This window comes from Arctopsyche grandis, chromosome 4, assembly GCF_051622035.1.
Source record: "Arctopsyche grandis isolate Sample6627 chromosome 4, ASM5162203v2, whole genome shotgun sequence".
Taxonomy (NCBI): Eukaryota; Metazoa; Arthropoda; class Insecta; order Trichoptera; family Hydropsychidae; genus Arctopsyche; species Arctopsyche grandis.
Window position 1 is genome coordinate 20906530 of NC_135358.1, and position 20846 is coordinate 20927375.

Here is a 20846-nt window from a genome sequence, read left to right on the forward strand (position 1 = left end):
TGGTCGGTTTGTTTACTATACATATGTATGTACGTTTCTGTATATAATTTAATACAAACGTTTGTGTGTAAGCTCGATGTGTTAGAATTTCAATGTATAATCTGCATGTATGTATGTATATAATATATTAAAGTGATCATAATTGTGTCAATGCCTTATAAATGTCTGCACAATTTGACTAATTGCGACTGAATTTTGCACCACATCTCGCATGATCCAGAATGTGTGATTAAATAAATCATCAGAATGTAACTGTATCTATTATGTATGTATTTACGTATATACATTTTTATTTTGAATAGTTATGTTGTTGTAAAAATAATTAAATTTCAAAAAATTTGCATGGATTTACATATGTATGTATCTGTTACAAGTTTGTTGCAAGCCGTTAATTGTTAGATTTTTTTTAATCTCCAGAGATTCCTTTACCGTATTTAGTGGCTATCGAATCTTATATTACACCTCAGAACATATTTTTCTTATTAATTTATATCCTTTTTAAATTTTTTTTTTAATTTAAATTTTTTTTTCCCATCAAACCATTACGCGTTTGTCTTGAGCGATACCCATGGTATTAAACTTGCAGATATATGCATTTTGAAATCATATTCAAATAGTGGTGACACTGTGGGTCGGATGAAATCTGATGAATTTTGAAAACGATCAACTGGGGAGCTAAAAATATCCTAGTCTGACCAGCAGCACCACAGAAACACAGCGAAAAAAATATTTTCAAACGAGGTAAAACCTCTCGGTGGTTAGCATGAACAAAACCACCGAGCTATACTGCTGTCTATATTTGAAAGATTGTTATCCAATTTTACCTCATTTTCAAAATTTACGGTATCTTGAGATCTACACACATATGTACATATGTATGTATGGATGTACGAACGATATACATATGTAGAACCTGTGGTATATATGCATTTGAATATTTTAAATTAACTTTAAACTTATGTGTATTACGTATTTGACTAAGAATATTAAGACGTTGACGTATATAAATAAATCATACAACAATATCAATTTCCATAGAATGCGTTAATTAACTTTCGTGCGAGCTTTTTATCCGTCGTCGTCGGAAGCTTTTGAGTTTCGTTTTTTTTTTAATAAAGCCACTGTATTTTGTGTATGTATATTTATTTTATGCGCAGAAATGAATTTTCACGTCGGGTACCTCTTGCCGAAAAAAAGGGAAAAGGGAAAAAACAGCAACGACAAGCATTTAGACCACCCGCAACTCCCCACCCGCGCCACAAAATCGCTACTCTCTATATATAAACGAGCGCTGATTTGCATTTTTCATTTTTTTGAAGAAGGCAGAAATGCGCCTTGCAGCAGTCACTCGACTCTGATTAATGATTTCTGTTTGGTCGAAGCGTCGACCTCCACCCCCGTTTTCAGTTCAACCCCGAGCCTTTATTCGGGAAAATGTGCAAAGGACGATATCAATGTCTTGAAAAGCGACGCCTTTGCACTGAAACCAATCACAGTAATTAAATATATATTGTTTGAAATTGTGTCCTAGTTTCTTTGCCACATGTACTTCTGTGACATTTCCGTGCTGGTTGGTTTGCAGTTATAAATATGAAGAATTCGTTCAAGTACCAACATTATTACTTTAGGAAATATTAAGTTGTGATTTATCGCACGCCGGTGTAAGTTGGCCTATTAATTTACAGAAATTGCTCTATGGAAACTATCGACCATATTCCTCGGTAAAAATGTAATTTTCGAAGCATGATTATTAAGACGGTAAAAAGAGGTCTTACTTTTACTTTGTCTTGTCCTGTTCACATATCAAAAACAAAACTGGATTAGTCGGAGTGTTCTGTTGATTTTTGATGCTTATGCCTCAGCCTCCGCAGACCTGGTATGAATTTGTGGGCGGCACAAATTCATACCAGGTCTCCCGGTTGTCTGGTTCTGAGTTGGACCGTTTCCCGGTGTGAGAAGTGGGGTGTTGAAGCTCTCGTCGAGACCAAAAACGACAATGGTCGTACGGGTGGGTTGGACGTTGGCCAAACTCGGCGGCCGAACCCTCAAAAGATGGATCGTTGGTATCCGGGGCAAAAGGTATTGCGGTGCATTCTGAGTTGTTAATAGGGGATAAAACCGTCACGACAGACCTCTACGTATGACAAATGGATCGTTTAAATCCGGACGTTAATTGACAAATTGCTCGTGTGTGAGCTCAAACTTTCAACGCGTATATTATAGCAAACATAATAATTCGAACATCCACATATGTATGTATGTACATACTTGAATTTCCATACGACCTGTCTTGCTTGTTTCTGTAATGTATCGCATAACATGTTAATGTAATATATGTACAGCTGTCTTATAACTCTCCATGTACCTATGTGTATACAAAACTGAATGTTTGTGTGTATTTTTTACTACGGTACTGTTTTCGCTCAACATCGCCTAATTTGGTAAACCATCTGTAAGTATACCTATGTATTTGGACTCGGAACCTTGAATCAAAAGACTATTATATAAAAACGCCCGTGCAATACGGAGCGAATATCTAGCTTTGTCTGATGTTTAATTCAATGCATAACTGTCAAATGTCGCATTCATATTATCTCATCCTAGCAGATCGTAGCCACCCGAGAAATGCCAGGTATTTGATTTCATATAAATACTACATATATTCATCTATTCATACACGATTGGTATGAATACTGTGTCTTATCTGAAACTAAAAATTTGTATTAAATATATTTTGTATTAAATTAAAATTGTAATTTAAAAGTAAATAAATTGAATTGGATACTCTGCAGTGCTCTACACAGCGTAGTGCACTAGTGGTTGTGGGTTCTAATCCCGGCCAAATACGCTACTGGCGAGATCTTGTTGTTATTAAAACACAGATCGAACTTTTCCTGTCAGAATTTTCCGATTTTGATAAGCTTTTTTATTGTGACGGATCGTATAAATCGGTATCCTCTTCCTCAGTTTCTAGCGAATTCGAGTTTTTGGCGTTTCGAATTTGTTGAATCTTATAAAATGCTCCCCACATAATGTATTTCTCGCAAATTTTCTTGTCGATTTTGCATAGATTTCTCTTTTGTATTCTATGTACAGTTATATTTGAAAAATTGCTCGTACATGAAGTATATACTATTAAAAATAAAATATGTATATTACGTGTCATTTGATCAACTTTTCGCAATGATATTACCAAATTCTACTTATTTAATTTAAAAATAGGGCACTTATATAAATAAGTCCAGAAATCAATTCACAAGAAATTGATCAAAGTAAAACTGAAAATCGTTTTCTTATTACGGAATAATGTATTATATTATAATAAGAATGAGGATAATATAAAATAGTATGCACATACATTGTACGTACATACATATAATAAGAATGAGTTATGTTATACCTTCAGTCGAATTTAATGTTGTTTATAACGATTTTGAGAAGTTTTCGCTTGAGTGAACGTGATATTAAATGTGCTTAGATAAGGGATGACTGAGGGTGGGTTAGAGCGCTGACGGCGAGGTAAAATCAATCGAAATCGAATAAATCATCCGAAGCCTATCTTATTTTCTTTCTGCTCGCGGTATTTATGTGCAATACAAAATGTTACATGTGTGTATAGCGACAAAACCTGTACGGTGATGTACGAGTGTGTACAGTGTAGTCGAGACGCCCGTTTACATACATTGATTTTCCCGTCGCGTCGCGAGAGTGACATGGGTGCGTGTAAACCTTGGCGAATTCCCACGGGCGTTAAAGGGTTTACAAGTCTGGGTCTGTCTCTCTCTCTCGCGAAAAACACGGCTTTATCTTATTTAAATCTTACGAAAACGTGACAAAAGCTATCAAACTTCTCTTCGGCGTCGGCACGAAAGGGAAACATCGAAACAAAATAGAGCCAACAATGGAAAGAAAGCAAAAAAAAAAACGGAGGAAAACCCCTCGGCCTCCTTCATTATATCGTCCATATCCTCGAGCGTTTTTTCGCCTTTTGTATTATTTGTATTTTTTTCTTCTTTGAACAATGTGGGGATATTCTCGCTAAAACATTTTCGATGTACTCGTCTTTGTGGTGTTATACATATACTATTCTTTTATATTAATTAACACCTAATTTTTAAACAAACTATTTATTTTAAAACTTTCTACCAAAAATAGTACTCTTATTAATCTTCTTCAATATTATTTGAATTATTCAAATTGAAATAGGGTCTATTTTTCGTAAAATTCTATGAGAGTCCGCGAATTTTTCTCTAAGTAACAGTAAATGTTATAGGTTGTAAATTAATCATAGCTCCCAAGACTTTCTATCAATTAAATTAAAAATTGCAATAAAGCTTTATACAGTTGTCTTTCACTGTATGATTTATCAAATCAGTATTTATCAAACTGTGGTGATTTCTGTATTCAATTTTGTATAAAATTTATATACATTTTAATATATATTTTCACGTAATAAACTGTTATATAAGCTATTTGATAGATCATTGTGTTATTCATTCGAATGAAAAAAGTACATATGTATGTATGCTACTCGAAAAAAAAAGTCAATTTCAATTTTTGTGGATTTGCTCTGAATATTATTATTTTGGAATATTGTCGATAAATTCCTTGGAAAAAAGTCAAGGCTTAAATCATAGAAATATATTCTCAAATTTATTTATCAATATTTTGGATTAAGATATGCTGGTATGATATTTATGAACGATAGTTAGAAACACGTATTTTATTTCCTTTTGTATGAAGTTTGGAGGATTTAAATTAACACATACGCTGTGTTGAATGAAGTTTTATTAAAAACTCAGCGTATGTGTTAACGGCCCATAGTGAAGTAATTAGTTGAGCATTTTGTGATTTTTTTTACATACATATTTAAGTGAAATCGAATTATAATACTTTGTCTTATATTTTTATTTTAATATAAAAATTGGGATTAAAGTTGGTAATTTGCTAAATATGTAAATTTTAAATTTGTTTGCTATGGATGAGCGAAAGTTGTCGCTATTCATTCGAAGAGACTCGACTCAAAATAATAAAACGAAAAAAAATGTTCATTAAGATTATATCAGAGCTCTGAAACTCGAGGATGTAATCTGTTTAAGAAACTTCTGAAAAGAGTGATGAAATAAACGGTGTAGCTCGCAAAATTATATTCAAATTGGACCCCCGACAACAGATGTTTCAATTTGTGAGGCGATTATTTTGAAAGCTCTCGCCAAAGTCGTCTTCAAATTAACAAGCTTTTTGTTATTAATTTTTAAATTGAATTCTTCTCACATATTTTTACATGCAATTGAATATTTTTTCAACACTAACTTTAAGCCGACTATTGCGGAAATAACATACACACAGAGAGTAACAAACCAGATGACTGACAAGTGTCTCATTTGCTCGCGTTCGAATGACGTTTGTAGTGCATCAAATGCTTGACACGTGATACGCGTGAAATGCGAACATCCCCTAGAAAAAGGTCTGGATTATCGGTGCATATTAAATTTCCGACCCCCTCCCCTTGGTATGGGGAGAGTTGGACGTGCGTATTTTTTTAGTGTGGGGGGAGGGGTCCTGTCAGCTGTGCGCCGAAGTTTGAGATGCGCTTGATCCGATTCGCCGTCAAATTAAAACAACATGCGTCGCATTAGTGTTGTGTGGCGTTCAATTTTGATAATTGCACTGAATGTGTGTATGTATGCGGTGGGTTGAAAAACGGGTGTACATGGATTTGCATGCATAATGTATATGTACATATATAAAGCATTATCAGGGAAAGCAGAGTCCGAAATAAAAGAAAGTTCAATCAATTGAACGTTTTCCTTTTTTTATTTTACTTTCACTTTAAACAAAATCCTCGTTCACTTCAGTTTTTCTATACTATTATGTATGTATATCAAGTGTAGTAAAAATGTAAAATATTGGTTGTAATTTTTTTTATTTGTTGTACATATGTACATATTATATATGTATGTGGATTATATGAAATGAATGTTTTAAGAATGTTACGAAATTTCTTTATGTATATGTATGTAAATATTTCTAATATATGTATGTATGTATATACATACATATTTTTAGTACATTTTATTTTATTTCTATTTTGAAATTTTCTCGAAAGGAAGGCATTTTCCTACTTATAGCTGAAACGAATTTTTAAAAAGTTTTAATAAATAAAAAAATATTTAATAAAACAATTTATATGTACTTTATTTAAATATCATTCTTTTGATTCATGGTTTCAAGACAAGACGAAATTAAAAATAAAAACAGCGAACCATACATATATCAGACTTGGTATGATTTGGTTGGTTATGAAATTAAGATCGACTCTATTTTGAAAAAGTTTTTCGATATTATTTTATTTAATTCTCAAACAAAAATGAATATTAGATATTAAATGAATGTATGTCGATGTAAAGGCAATTTAAGAAACATTAATTATTTTATCAATGTGAAAAATTTATTATGATTTTTAAGTCGTTTTTATTTTTTATACAATAAATAATAAATTAAATAAAATAAAAGTTCACAATAAATTTTGAGGCTATTCTAATAGATACTGATCCATCGAGTATTATCTATTTTACATTTTTTATTATTAGTATTTATAGTATTGTAACGTAAATAAACGGGCATTTGGCCAAACAGACACTAGACTAACGGACGTTTTGTTGAACGGACATTTGTCTGATTGTGTATCAATATTACTCAAAACTCACTGAAAACAGATACATTATTAAGAAATCACCTCAAAATATCATTCAAACTTGATAAATTTAATCAATTAAAAATTTCAATCGGTCAAATATTCATCAACCTAACGTCTGTTCGGCTAAATGTCCACCAAAATAGTGTCCTTCGGGGGTGTTCTTTCCGCCAATAGTTCGTTAACCACACGACGTGTAGTATTCAGCGGCTTAGCTGGCTGCTATCGCATCAAGAACATTAAAATACCTCTACCACACTCGTTGCGTTTTTCACTTCGATCTTGGAAACCCCTCTACACGTCCACGCTACAGTATTATATTATTCTAACGTTAGTGTATACAGCATGATGGGAAAAATAACTCAAAAACCTATTTACAATTCTTAAATTTTTGACGTAAATTATATCCATAAGTATGTTAAGTATTAATTTACATGTAAATGTGTTTGAAGTATGATTCTACAGGTGTCGTACAGATGTTTTTATAATGTGATGACTGGTTGAAATACTTATACATATTGTAACGTGGGCACATGAGAGAGAGTATCCACTGTCTAAGGAATTCGTGGGCGAACGATAGAGACCCCCGGACTAGGCTAACGGGACTAATGAGTAAGGGCCCAAACAAAGGATAGGTTGGAGTTCTCATAGACCCGGGCGAGTGCGTGCGACACGCCAGGGTAGACTATGTGCCTAGAAAATAGACACATTAATAGATCAGGGAAGCTATGCTGTGCTGTGTATCTCATTTATAAGGATATACACACGGTAGATCAGATTATTCTGGAGTAAGAGGTGGTTACGTGTGGACCTCCTGAATCGCTGAATAAATGCTGTGAAGCGATTTTTGCCTTTCATTCGGATCCTGAACCCACCCCTATGCAACAATGTTTACAAAATGAATGTAATTTTCATTTTAAAACAATAAAAATAACTTTATCAGAAAAACTCAGACACCATAAAAGTGTATTTCTAATTGTTACGATCAAATTCGTAAAAAAAAAAATGGCGTTTATAATTGAGTGGAATTCATTAGTGTCGTAGATGTTATTCGGTACTTACGATAGACACTAAACATACATAATGTATGTGGACAGATTAAATCTTTGGCGGTGGGGCCAATGAAATGGCCACCGGTCTGAAATGGAGACATAAATTGAATTCGAGAGGAAGCCTCCGAGCCTTGACATTGACTGATGTGCAGGTAGAGGAGCTTTGACGTGCGCTGTGCGAATCAAAAGCTTCGATTTCGCTGACGTTTGTCCGCCGCTTATTGATTGGAGGACACATTTCCTCGTTATTGCCACATAAATTTTGCACGCCGCCAAAAAATACCGCGGCAAACACTCGACTTTCGCATTTAATAAATCACTATGTGTCATTCCATGGTATACTATACGCATATGCATGTACAATATGTATGTGTATCACATCCTTCGAACGCAAAGCTGGTATGAAAATATTTTTTGTGGGTAGATTTAAATTTCATTTTGGTTTACAAACGAAAGAAATTAAATCGTCTAATACGATGTCCGCTTTAGTCATTGAAATAAAGTGTGGTAGGAAAATTGTTGAATGGTTGACGATGGCTGGCTAGGGGCAGGTGCATTTGGTGTCAGCTGTCAGTGCAGACGAGGGTAACTAACTGTGTGACACACACGTACATAAATACACACTCACACCCCTACGATTATGTTATTCAATCTTCAAAAAAGCATTTCGCACCCCATTCACGAAAAGAATCGACTTTCTGTTTTCGCATCTATGCATTTTCTTCGCGGGTTTTTCAGGTGCGACGACAATTGAACGATCGGTTTTTGACTGACGTTATTCTAACCATCTGACTTTCTAGCCCCACCTTAAGCCTTTCCGCTATTTATCTTCGACGGTCTAAAAAACACACGCCCCCCCCCAATCCACCCATTCCCGTCATCATCGCGTGCCATCGTATAATTGCCGTCGAGTCTTTTGCGGTACTGTTTGCGTTGATAATTGGAAAATTTTCCATTCTTCCTGCGAACAATATTGTGCAATCGCAGAAATTGGTCGGAAGGGGAGTTATTTCTGCCTATTCTTTAATTTGAAAATACAACTGCCATCGGGCTTGCCTTTCCTTTCCTTTACACCCTCAATGCAAATATATACTCTGAGTCAAATTAGCCAGGGGGAAAGTTTCATATTTTATGTCTTATTATTTATGATTTTACTATCTTAACGTATTGATTAGGCACTTATCGATTTTAAAATATATTAATATATAAAACTACATACGTAAGCATATTTGTAAAAATTAACAGCTTTACGAACTAATTTACAATAATGTAATCATCATCATCATTTACTGCCTTTCCAACACGATTCCATTCGTCTCTATTTTAGGCAAATCTCATCCAACTTATCCTGCATTTTTTTCTGATTTCAATCTGCAGCCTCATTGCACCCTGTTACATTATCTCGGGTACCATTGGGGAACTTCTTTGGTCCATCCATTGTCCGTTCTTTTAGTTACATGATCAACATATTGCCATTTCAATGTCTTTACTCTATATCAACTACCCTAACTATAATCCTCGTTATGCCGAGCATACTGCATTTAGTATTATTATATTATATAAGAGCAAAATTATGAAAACAACTGTATGTATGTATTTATGTAATATCATCTTTAAACTGTTAAATTTTTAATATTTATTACATAATATTATGTTACGAATTATTAAATATTGCGTTAAATTACGTTCGTAATGTGATGTCCAACGGTGTACTGTTCATAATTTATTCAAATTTTTACTTAATTTTTATTTTATTTTTACCAGTGTCATTAATGTATTGTTCCCAAGACGTCACCCATGGCCAAATTTGTGCATTTTTATAAGTTTATAATATAATTATAAATTAAATTAAAATCATGGTGACAAAAAAGGGTAGTTGGATACATTTGGTAGGAACCGTTTCAACAATGAAATAAGATAAGTTGGCAAACGCTAATAGTAAACGATTGACCTGGAGTCACATATATCGAAGTCTAGCCAGCAACACTGGATTAGTGATCAAAGCTGTGACCCCTCAATTGTTAGAATTGTACGCCAATCACTGAACTGTGTTGCTGGAAATATTTTATATTAGTTTGCGTTTAATTAACATATATACAAAAACTTAGTTCGATGCTAATTTTTTTCCTAAAGAAGATGATGTATCTGTAGATTTGATGTTGTACAGTTATTTATTTTAGAGTCACAATTTTACTTTTAAAACTTTTTATAAAAATCATATTTTACGTTGTTGAGGCAATGATCCTTACCCATTTTTCCAGTCGAGTCATTTTATAGTAACTTTAAACGATGCCGTCGGAGTTTATCGAAGTTCAGTTGAATATTTATCTTTGAATAATAATATCAATAAAAACGAAACTATTTGCCACAGTAGCATTTTCGTTTATACATATTATATAATAGATTTATTTCGATGTATTATATCCCATGAAGGAATATTTTTTTTTATATGAAAAATTACATTTGTCCATGATCCCATTACGAGTTGTCCATGAGCGACATATGTATGTACATATATGGTATTAAACGTGTACTAATAAGACAAATATTGAATACGATGTTTATTTGCTAATTTGATGAGGAACCGTTACAACAATGAAATCAGATAAATTGGCAAACTCCGATTGAAAACGATCGACTTGGAGTCATAAATATCCAAGTCTGACCCACAGCACTACAGAAATTCTTCTAAATAAATCTTTTCAATTGAGGTCAACCCAGGGGTCAAACTCGGCAAGCTTTCAGTGGTTAGAATTAATGTAACCAACCAGCTATGTATACTGCTGGCTATATTTTACATATATAAAAATATGTACCTCAGAATAGCGCATTCCAAAAACTCTATTGGTTTTAAATGTATGTATATAAAACAAATTATATACATAAATATGTAAAGTGTGATTAACACCTTTTATATTGAGTACATTTATGAAGACTTCTTTCGAGAGAAGAAAATATACCCTTTTTCATTTACTTGTGTGAATCTTGATATACTACATCTATGTATATACATATAAAATACGCTTTAATGAGATAAAAACTGTATGAATATGTATTTCATAATAAATAGTATGGTTAATATAAATTGAAATTTCAAAAATGTGAATTTAAGATTTTCAATGTTCTCAAATTTTAAACTGTTTAATCCTGTGCACTGTAAATCTTGTGGTGGTTGAAAATTTTTAAAATTAAATTCTGTGCTATGTAGTAAAATATAAAAATTTGTGTGAAGCTTACAAAAGTCGTATTTGAAGTTTATTAGAGCGAATAATGGCGCTTAGTAACAATAACTAAAAGGATGCACCGCTGTGAAATCCGACAGTGATGTAGTGCCATCGTCGTTCCCAATTTTTTTCTCGCCATTTATTCGACGCGTTGGCTGGCGTGGTGTAAAAAAACCCAAAGCCTATAAACGCTCGGGCCCTTTTCATATAAATTACGCTCTCGATGTTGCGTGTCGCGGAAAATCGGAAAATATTTCTGCACGCGCTGCAAATATTTTCCCGACGTCATCAATAAGGAATGGCCAATTCATAAATCTTGCGATCCATCGAATACCTCCCCCCCCTCCCCACCCCACTGGTTTGCGTAATTGAATGCCGTGAAAGCCCCCAATCAAGGGGCCGAAATCTAAGGACTACGCTATGATCGGACTATGGGGATTGCGATACTGCTAAACACCGGTTGCAATCGTAGTCCTAACGAGTCCTGATTGACAGTGGTGGGAGTCTGCAGGATTAGGCTTCGGTCCTGCCATCCGGAATTCCCTCGGGAAAAATAAAGGAAAACAGGGCAAAAAAATAACGGCGGCAAAGTCGGGCATGCGGAAAATTTAATAACGCGTGAAACGAACGGGTGTATATCTATTGAATGGTGGAAAATTATTTTATTAACTGTGTAAAAGAATATGTGATAAATTTCATTTAAGGCTTACTATAGATATAAATTACTTATACTTTTCATTAAATTAATCACAAGTTGTCGAAGTATTGGAATTATCTAATTGATAATTTTATTTGTCCAATGGATGAAAATTATTTTATAGATTTAGGAATAATTGCGATTAAAATTGAAAATAAATAGTTAAAAAAGGCTTGAACGCTTTCAAAATCCATCCACAGTCTAAGGTGGGTTACTATGAGATTGAAGTGGCATTTAAAACTGTCGATTTGCTTTAGCGAGAATACAATCATGTAAACGAATAACTGATTTTATTTTGTCTGTTTGTATATATCTCCATACGAAGTTTTATGATGATGATAAAATTCTAAATTTTTAATTTGTATTTATATATAAACCTATAATATACATGATAAATTTCATTCACTAGTTTTGTAAATATTTTATCTCAATTGGAAATTTTGCTCAATAGTTTCGAGGCTTTATGTTTTTCTCTTAAATCCTTCAGTGTATTTATCTAGTTTCAGTCTAATATTTTAATCCGTCAACCAGAATTGGCAATTTAATCTTATTCGCTATTTTTTTTTTACCCTTTAAATATATATGTATATATGTGTGATGTTCACAAGGAAATCGCAATATAATACTTCATGTATCAATATTAAGTAAATAAAAAAAATATGAATGCAAATAGGATTATTTTATATACAGACAAGATCAAATCAGATACATATGTAGGTTGCTTGGGCTGATGAAAGTTAGGAAAACCCAAGAAGAGGCTCTGACCTGGAAGTGGTATATACGATTGGTGATTCTATATCGAGAGCTATGAATTGCATAGTAGACAATCACATTTGCCCGGTGTTGAAAGATTAAAGTTATAAAAAAACCCTTCAAAGGGATCCCATCTGAAATTCATCTCACAAATTTGGTAGTTTCAATATAAAAACAATGTATTATGAATGCTAGAGGTATAAATAAGCAAACAAACATAATTTTTATGTACCTATATAGAGTGTGATATAATTTATGTATAATTTATTGTGAATTGATTTTACTGGATGTCTTTATTCTTGTAAGAAGATTTTACGCGCAATATTTGGAAAAGCCCATGGCTCAGCCGAAAATAAAAGGAGAGAGCGTGCAAATAATATTATTATACGTTTGGTGCGATGGAGTCAATGTTTCCACGAATATTTATTCTACCCATCTTATATATCCGTTTTTCCTCATTTCACCCCGGGTGAGGGGAGAGGAGAACATTCGGCGTTTCGGTCGAAGAATGGATTTTTTTTCATTTCCATTCGTCGACGCAGCGATTTCCCTCTCGTCCGGTTTACGTCGTTGTCGTTGTCGCCGTCGAAGTTTTCCGGTGAAAATATGTGTGCGCTTGTTGTATATAGGCGCGTCTCTGAGTAATTTCCGATTCAATTTTATGCACCCCGATGCGGTTTCAAGTTGAAATCTTTCTCAAAGCACATCTCGAGATCTCAATATGTTGTACTTATATATTTTATCTCCGATTTTTACCGTTTTTTTTCAGAAGCTTTGCGATCGAGTGTATTAAAAGGAATATCTCGTAAAAATTATGTAGTATATGAACAGTATTGTTGAAAATAACAATATTTTTACTTTACCAAACAAGTGTTAAATACACTTGGTTAGTAAAGTAAATTTTATTTTTTTTTTCTAATTAAAATATTTCCATGATGGCATTACAGGTTGTCACTGAGAGGCATTTACGGTATTAAATTTGTGTAAAATAATCAGTAAAAAAGATCGGATAAGAGATAAAAATGACCACTAACACGAAAGCCATGTGAAACGTAAAGGAGGTAAGTAAAAATACAAGAAATTCTGTAAATAAATTCATCAAAATATCAAATGTCAAAAAAAACATTTCATTATGAGTTTATATGATAGAATTTCATATGTTAAATTGGTAATTGTCAAACTAAACTTACAATTTAGGATAATCGCAGAGAGTTTTCTTATTGATCCAAATATACTGATCATTCAATAAAACTACCGATTATTTATTTGAATAACTGACCAAGTGCATTTATAGTTACTGACTTATTAAATATAAGCCATTGTGGAACTATATAAATCGTAATATATTTTATGATGACTTATATACACATTAATAAATGAGTGTAAAACGCAATATTATCAATTAAAAAAAATGTTTTTAATTGGGTTACAATATATATATATATATATATATATATATATATATATATATATATATATATATATATATATATATATATATATATATATATATATATATATATATATATATATATATATATATATATATATATATATATATATATGTATGTACATATATACAAATATATAGGTAAATAAATATATTTTATTCTAAAGGTGGATAAGATTGCAACTTTGTGACTCATTTTCCGTTATTTGATTTCATCCCAACAGTTAAATATTATGCAATAACAAAACATCCATTTGATATAATATGTACATAAATCATGTAAATTAATTCTAAATGTATAAATATAGAGAATATAATATCGGAATTTGCGGTGTAAAATAAAAAGAGATATATTTACGAAGAGAAAAAAACTGCTCAAAGAAAAAATGAGCACGTCATAAATATTTAAGTCGAATTTATCACTTCTGTGGAACCAACCGTTCTTGAAGCGATGAAATATACAAAACAAAAAAAAAGGAAAAAGAAGAATAGAAATGAAAAGAAAAAAGAGAATATTATAATCTCAATCACGTGCTTCAGCTGCAGAGTAAAAGGAAGGTGCCTTTGCGTAATTTAAATATTTGATTTCACATTCGCGCTATTGATATATTCGTTACGGTGACCCGGTCGTCGGAAAACCGACGTGTTTCCCACTAATATACAAGACGATAAAATCGAAATGATAAGTGGCTCGGGGCGACACGGTTAAAGGGTTAAAACGCACCGAATACGAAGGTGCGGTTGCTTGTGATGCGTGTCGCCACGACATAACACGACACGTGAGTAATGGCGTCTCGGGACATCTCAGCATCAAATGAACTGAGCAAATTTAATTGAGGAATGGCTTCGTGTTCGAACTTCCCCACTCGCACATGTATACAATGTTATATCCCGGGATAATACCTATATATCGCATCTTGTTGGTGAGGCATCGTTTACGCCCTGTTAAGCGATTTTTCCGAACGCAGCGGATCAAAGACACGCTTTGCGTCTACTTATGCGTCGGGTTCCGTTGAAAAAGAGTGGACTAGTTTTTTTTTTTATTCGGTTAAATTATAAAAATAAAATTTGTGTAACAATTCAATTACAAATTGAAAAAAAATAACCGTAGTATTTATTTATTATATGTATTTGTATGTATATATGTACATACATTCATTTCTACTATATGTAGGCGTTATGAAAAGTTACCCCAAGGCAACACCTATGGTCAAACTTTTGTATATAAGTAGGTACTAAGCATTACAATAAAATTATTATACAACTAGTTTTATGCCCGTTGAAAATTCAACGGGTGGTTTCGGAAAGAAATTGGTCTGATTTAAAATAAAGTTACAATACGAATAGTACTAATTAATCGAAATTGGAACTGAAACAGAAATCGGGTGTTGGGAATTGGAACTGAAACAGGGATCGGAAAAAGGAACTGAAACAGGAATCGGGATTCAGAACTGAAACAGGAATTAAGAATATCAACGAGGATGTTATCTATATACATTTGTATATAAAAAAATCAATCAATTTGTCTGTTTATCTGACTGTTTGTCTGTCACGTATGCGTTCCTATACCATTCAACCGATTGCGATGAAACTTACAGGAGATATTTCTGTATGCCCGCGATGGTTTCTGTAAAAAAATCGCCCAAAAACGCGAACGAAACGGGAAACTTTTTCTATTTGAATTTTAATGTAGAGGTATGTTTCTGCCCGGGTTGATCGTGGACAGAAATTACCGGGAATTCACGGAATTTTTGAGGTCCCGTGTCTCGGGAATTCAAATCAAAAAAATATTTTAATCAAAACGCACTTTTTTTTATATTAATCAAAACGCAATTTTTTTAATAACAGCGAATGTATAATATGTACATCCTACGGTAAAACTATTATGAAACGAGAGTATCCTTGTTGTATTAACGATTCCACAATGGAAGAAACTCTTTTAAATTCCGATGAAGATGAGACAATTTTGTTTCACGAATAATAAATAATTAAATAAAGAGACATTAAAAAATAAATGAATATATACATAAATGGTGAAAAAATTGATAATTTAAAAAATATATATTGTCGTCTTTTTTCTCTATGAAACCGGCTTAGATCGACATCGAAATAGTTTTTCGAATGTTGAAGTATTTGGAAGTGCCAAATCTAGAAGAAGTCTTTCGGATTCTCATTTAGATATTTTAACACTTTGAGACCCGTACACGCCTTTTGGCGTGATTTTTAATCCAACCGCTATGAACCGTTCACGCCTTTTGGCGTACGCACCACACGCCTACTTCGTCATTAGAAAAAAAATTGAAAATTTTGCAAATTTCTTGAAATCTATGCGGCCCCTAGGCTAGGTTTAATGCAAAAATGAGCGGGTCTCAAGTGTTAATATTCTTATGAAGCTATTTCAAATGATACTTACATTTTTCCCAGTTAATAAATATATTGTTTACTTATTTTTAATAAAGATGTATGTTTATAAAATAGAAATTAAATTGAAAAATAAATTACATCATATGTCCCGAGATCTCGGGAATCCTGGGAACGATCTTGAACTTGATACTTGAAACCTAGTATGAAACATTTTAATCTTGTGGAAATTAAAATATCTTAGTTACTGTTTTATTAACATTTGCTTATTTCATAATTTGCTTTTGTGGATATAATCAGAATGAATGGTTTCTTTGTTTAGTGCTTTCATTATGTTTAAATAAGTTCATACATTTTTAGTATATGTATAATTTTGATGCAAGATAACGTACTTTGATTTAAATCACCAATTTACCGATAAAAATTAAATATGTTTTTTTTTATTTTTATTAATTATTAAATATAATGTTTTGGAGATATTTTTGTACCTATAAAATCTCACACTGTAAAACTGTGTCCAAATCAGAATAGACGTGTCGTAGTGTGTCTCTGTGCATCCTATTATAACACAGCTTAAAATAAGCAAATTTTTGCAGCTTATTGGTAAAGATGTTTGTAGTTTTATATAAAAATTGTATGTTTACATATATCTCTGTAAAATACTTGGTTCTCTTTTTTCGAATAGATATATTTTTTTACGTTTTTCGATGTGTGCGCGATAAAATTTCACAGTGCCCACATTTCTACTCGGCCTCTAAAGGGATCGCTCTCAATGGGCTATCGCCGACAAACCGGCACATCTTGAGACGCCGAGAAGCCCTCATTTGAATGGAGGGACCGTCTCGGGACCTCTCGTAGGATGTATTGATTAAAAAATATCCGGATATGTATATAGAAAGTGGGAAATTACTACGGCACGGGTCTGACTTTTTACGTCAATTTTGCCCGAGCGGCTCAGCCCTTTGTGGCAGACGTGCCCTGAACCACTCTGAGTCGGCCCTAGCCCAGACCAGACAGTTGGGTAATTGCCTGCTACGAGTGGCCCACACCACACTCGACCGGGGACGACACTCCAACGGGATGAACTGTCAGAAATTGTGAATCTCCCTCAGCCTCCCTCTGATCGGCTGCGACCTCACAATGGGGTGCGCCTTTACCCCCAAAACCACCATTCACCGTATTCAATTCGCTCTGGGACGCTTCCCATCGATTTTCCACTCGTCGCGATACTGATTGTGATACAATCCAAAGCGCAGCCTAATTTGTGACGGTTTCGATGAAAGGAAAGTCTTGAATTTCCACTCGATTTTGAGCACACATAGGGTGCTAAGGGGCCGCTTTTCTTGTACCGATTGATGAGTTTTATTGTATGCTTTTTATGTACATAATTCAATAAACTTTTGAAGATAAATCTAAGAGTAGATTAAGTACTATACATACATATACATATATACATACATATGTATCTAATTTTCTTATTTTTTAATAATTATATTTTTACCATGGTGCTAAAGCGACCCATGTTTTAAACTTGTTCATATATAAATTTAAAATTATATATAAATAGTGGTGACATATACATATGTAGGAGGTAGGTTAGTTGCCAATTTGGTGAGAAGCCGTTTTAACATTGAAGTCAGATAAATTGGCAACCTGCATATATACTCCGAATAAACTCTTTTCAATCGAAGTCAAAGCTGGCCTCGAACCCGGGACCTTTTAGTGGTTAACATTAACACAACCACGGAGCTACATATACAGCTTTATTTTAGGTTTTCACATAATAACAATTTGCTTTTTGATATCTTCATAAATATAATTTAGAATATTTTTGTTTATAAGTTCAATATTCACCTTCCTATATATCTGATAAAATTTATTTTATGCACCTTTGGGGGGTTTAATTATTATCTATGTAATTTATTGTATTTTTATTACATTTTGAATGTCAATGAAAAAATTGTTTTCGAACAAAATGTTAAATTTAGTGTTTCAATTTTTTTTCACATCCGTTTAAGATATTGAGATTTAAAATTTACTGTTAAAATTTGTATATTGGAAATGGAGGCAAGGCAGATATTTTAAATTCGCATGAAAGCCTAGCCGGAAATTTTCAGTCATTAAATTACTTCATAATTGAATTCGAAGTCTATCCGTGATTTAAAAATGATTTCCACATTTTTTTAGAAATAGCCGTCGTATTTTTAAGGCCGATTGTATGAAAGTGTATGTAAGTACTTTAAAAGTTATAGATAATGTCTGTTGAATCTTTTATTTGATTAACTATCATATACATACATATGTATATACTAATATTAATATTAAAGTTTTTATATAAATCTTACATACATACATACGTATAATATATTTGATATATTATTCTTAGGTACACAACACGTAATCGCGAAAAAAGCGAGAATGTTTCGTTGATCCGACATTGCGGGGTTGAATTTGCAGCCGGGGTATGAATGAGTCCCGTCACAGACGTGTTAAGTTTGCATACAGTTAGAGAAAATAACGCGAGAATCGTGACTCGGTTACCCGAGCGTTACTTTGTACGTAGTCAGTTACGAAAGCCTTCAACGAGAAAAACCCACCCGAAACACCCCCTCCAACCATCATAATTTATGATAGGTTCTGAATTAGAGATGTTGTCAAACCGGAGGCGAAAGTCCTCGTCCTAGAGTGGAAAAACACCCGACCGAGGGAAAAAATATTATCGCATTATGGTAATGGGGGAAAATTGAACGAGACTTTGTAACTCAATTATGTGCTGGGTTTGTTTTGAAGTTTAAAAAGGAATATGTGAAGATTCGCTGAGATTAAAAAAGCTGACTCAAATCCTAGACGAAGTTTTCTGTAGAGTTATAGTCCGTGTGGGTTGAAAAGATCGGTGGTGGATGATTTTCTTGCAATTTTCTATTGATACTAAAACTTTTACGTGAATGTGTCAAAGGTGCATTTTCAAACATTCAATGGAATATATTTTCAATAAATTTTTGTTTTTGTTTCAGGTAAGCTCAATGCTTTCATATCGCATTATCATTCTGTCTACATACATATGCACATACGGTAAGCTTTTAAACTAATCAAATATTTTTCCAATTTATATTTTTATTATTTAATTGTCAAAAGCGTGCTATTAAACTCACAAATGAATAACTATTTCATTAGCTAAAATTGTAATCGACGTATTTAATGAAGCATTCAATCTTATAACGAACTGTACATTTTTAATTCCCCTTATAAAATTGGGTAATTAGTACAATAAAATTTCAGATGATATAATATTATCATATAATGGTATCAGAAAATACACTCAAAAGGATTAAAACCTTAATGCGAATGTTTTTTTACGTCACGCATGATAAAGCCGCTTTTGTCGGTTTATCGCATGCAAAAGTTTGCGCGGATTTGTTCAGCCGTTGATTTATTGGGAATGAAAATGCCAATATATTATTGAAATTTATCATTAGTGTTAATATTTTAAAGTTTTTAATGTATCTTTAGTTATACTATATAGGTTTCGATGTAATACAGTTGTGTTACAAATTGCTTAAATTAAATTTCAATTTGATTTCCAACTTAAATATCCTTAGCATTGAATTTCATTCGATTTGCCTAGTCCCGTTTTATTCAAAAGAGGTTTTATCTCTCGGTTAAGTGGGGGGTAGACGTGGGAAGGGGTGGTTCGGTGTGGGAGTATCGGCAAGATAGAAAAGCGAGTGCACCGGGCGATTGGAACGGAACAAATAGAGCAATCGTTGGATTTTCGGGCGCGCGATAGTCGAAGACAAAAAGAAGATAGAAGAGGAAAAGACGAAAAAAAGAAAGAAAACGCGCGTCGGTCGTTAGGTGCGAACAGTAGACAAAGGGAACCAGAAGGGAGTAGAAAAGCTATAAATCTGAAAGTAATAAAACCGTGGCTCTGTCGGGAGCTTTTGGTAATTACCAACCGAGAGTTCTGTATTAAAGCTCAGGTCACATTGTCGACTGAAGGTGGCTGAATGGGGGCTGTGGAAGCAACCCCTCCGTCGAAGTCACTTTTTTGCGAGCGAAAAACCGTTCCGAACGAATTGAAATCGTTAAGTTTGGACAAGCGAGAGCAAAATGAAGCATCGGCGACGACTTTCATGCAATCTCGGGTGAATTCGATTATATTTAATTTCAAATTCGAATAATTTTGCAAAACATATTGAATTTCACATTGAACGTGATGCGGCAGAGATACGGGCAATGATAAAACACAATCGAAGTGAAATGTTAAAACACTATCTATGCAAAGCTCTACCAAAAAATATCAATTTATTTTTTTATAATACATAAATATTGCTCACGAACACAATACAAACTATGTATATTTATATTACAATCGAAGTGTTTTCAGTTTTAGTATATTCCAACTGGCGTATTAGGTCATTCATATTCGAATACAATGCAACTAGTAAATTATATATGTATCTACAAATACAAATACACTTCCAACGATGATTTGACGTTTTTACGAATGCTTTAGAATTCAACAATGCGTTATTTTTTGCTAGGTATTACGAATAAAGGTCTGTTCATACATAGTCAGCATGTATCGGCAGCAGCAGGCAACCTGCAAGTA

The 20846-nt window shown here is 33.2% G+C and overlaps 1 protein-coding gene across 1 annotated transcript in view; it reads left to right on the forward strand.

Moving 5' to 3' along the window:
- The window catches only part of LOC143910867 (uncharacterized), a 259246-nt gene extending 239190 nt beyond the window's left edge, over nt 1–20056 (forward strand). The window contains exon 4 of the mRNA XM_077429472.1: nt 19249–20056. Within this exon, the coding sequence (XP_077285598.1) occupies nt 19249–19310 (62 nt within the window). The 3' untranslated portion in view covers nt 19311–20056. The remainder of the gene's footprint in view (nt 1–19248) is intronic.
- Nucleotides 20057–20846: the final 790 nt, after the last annotated feature.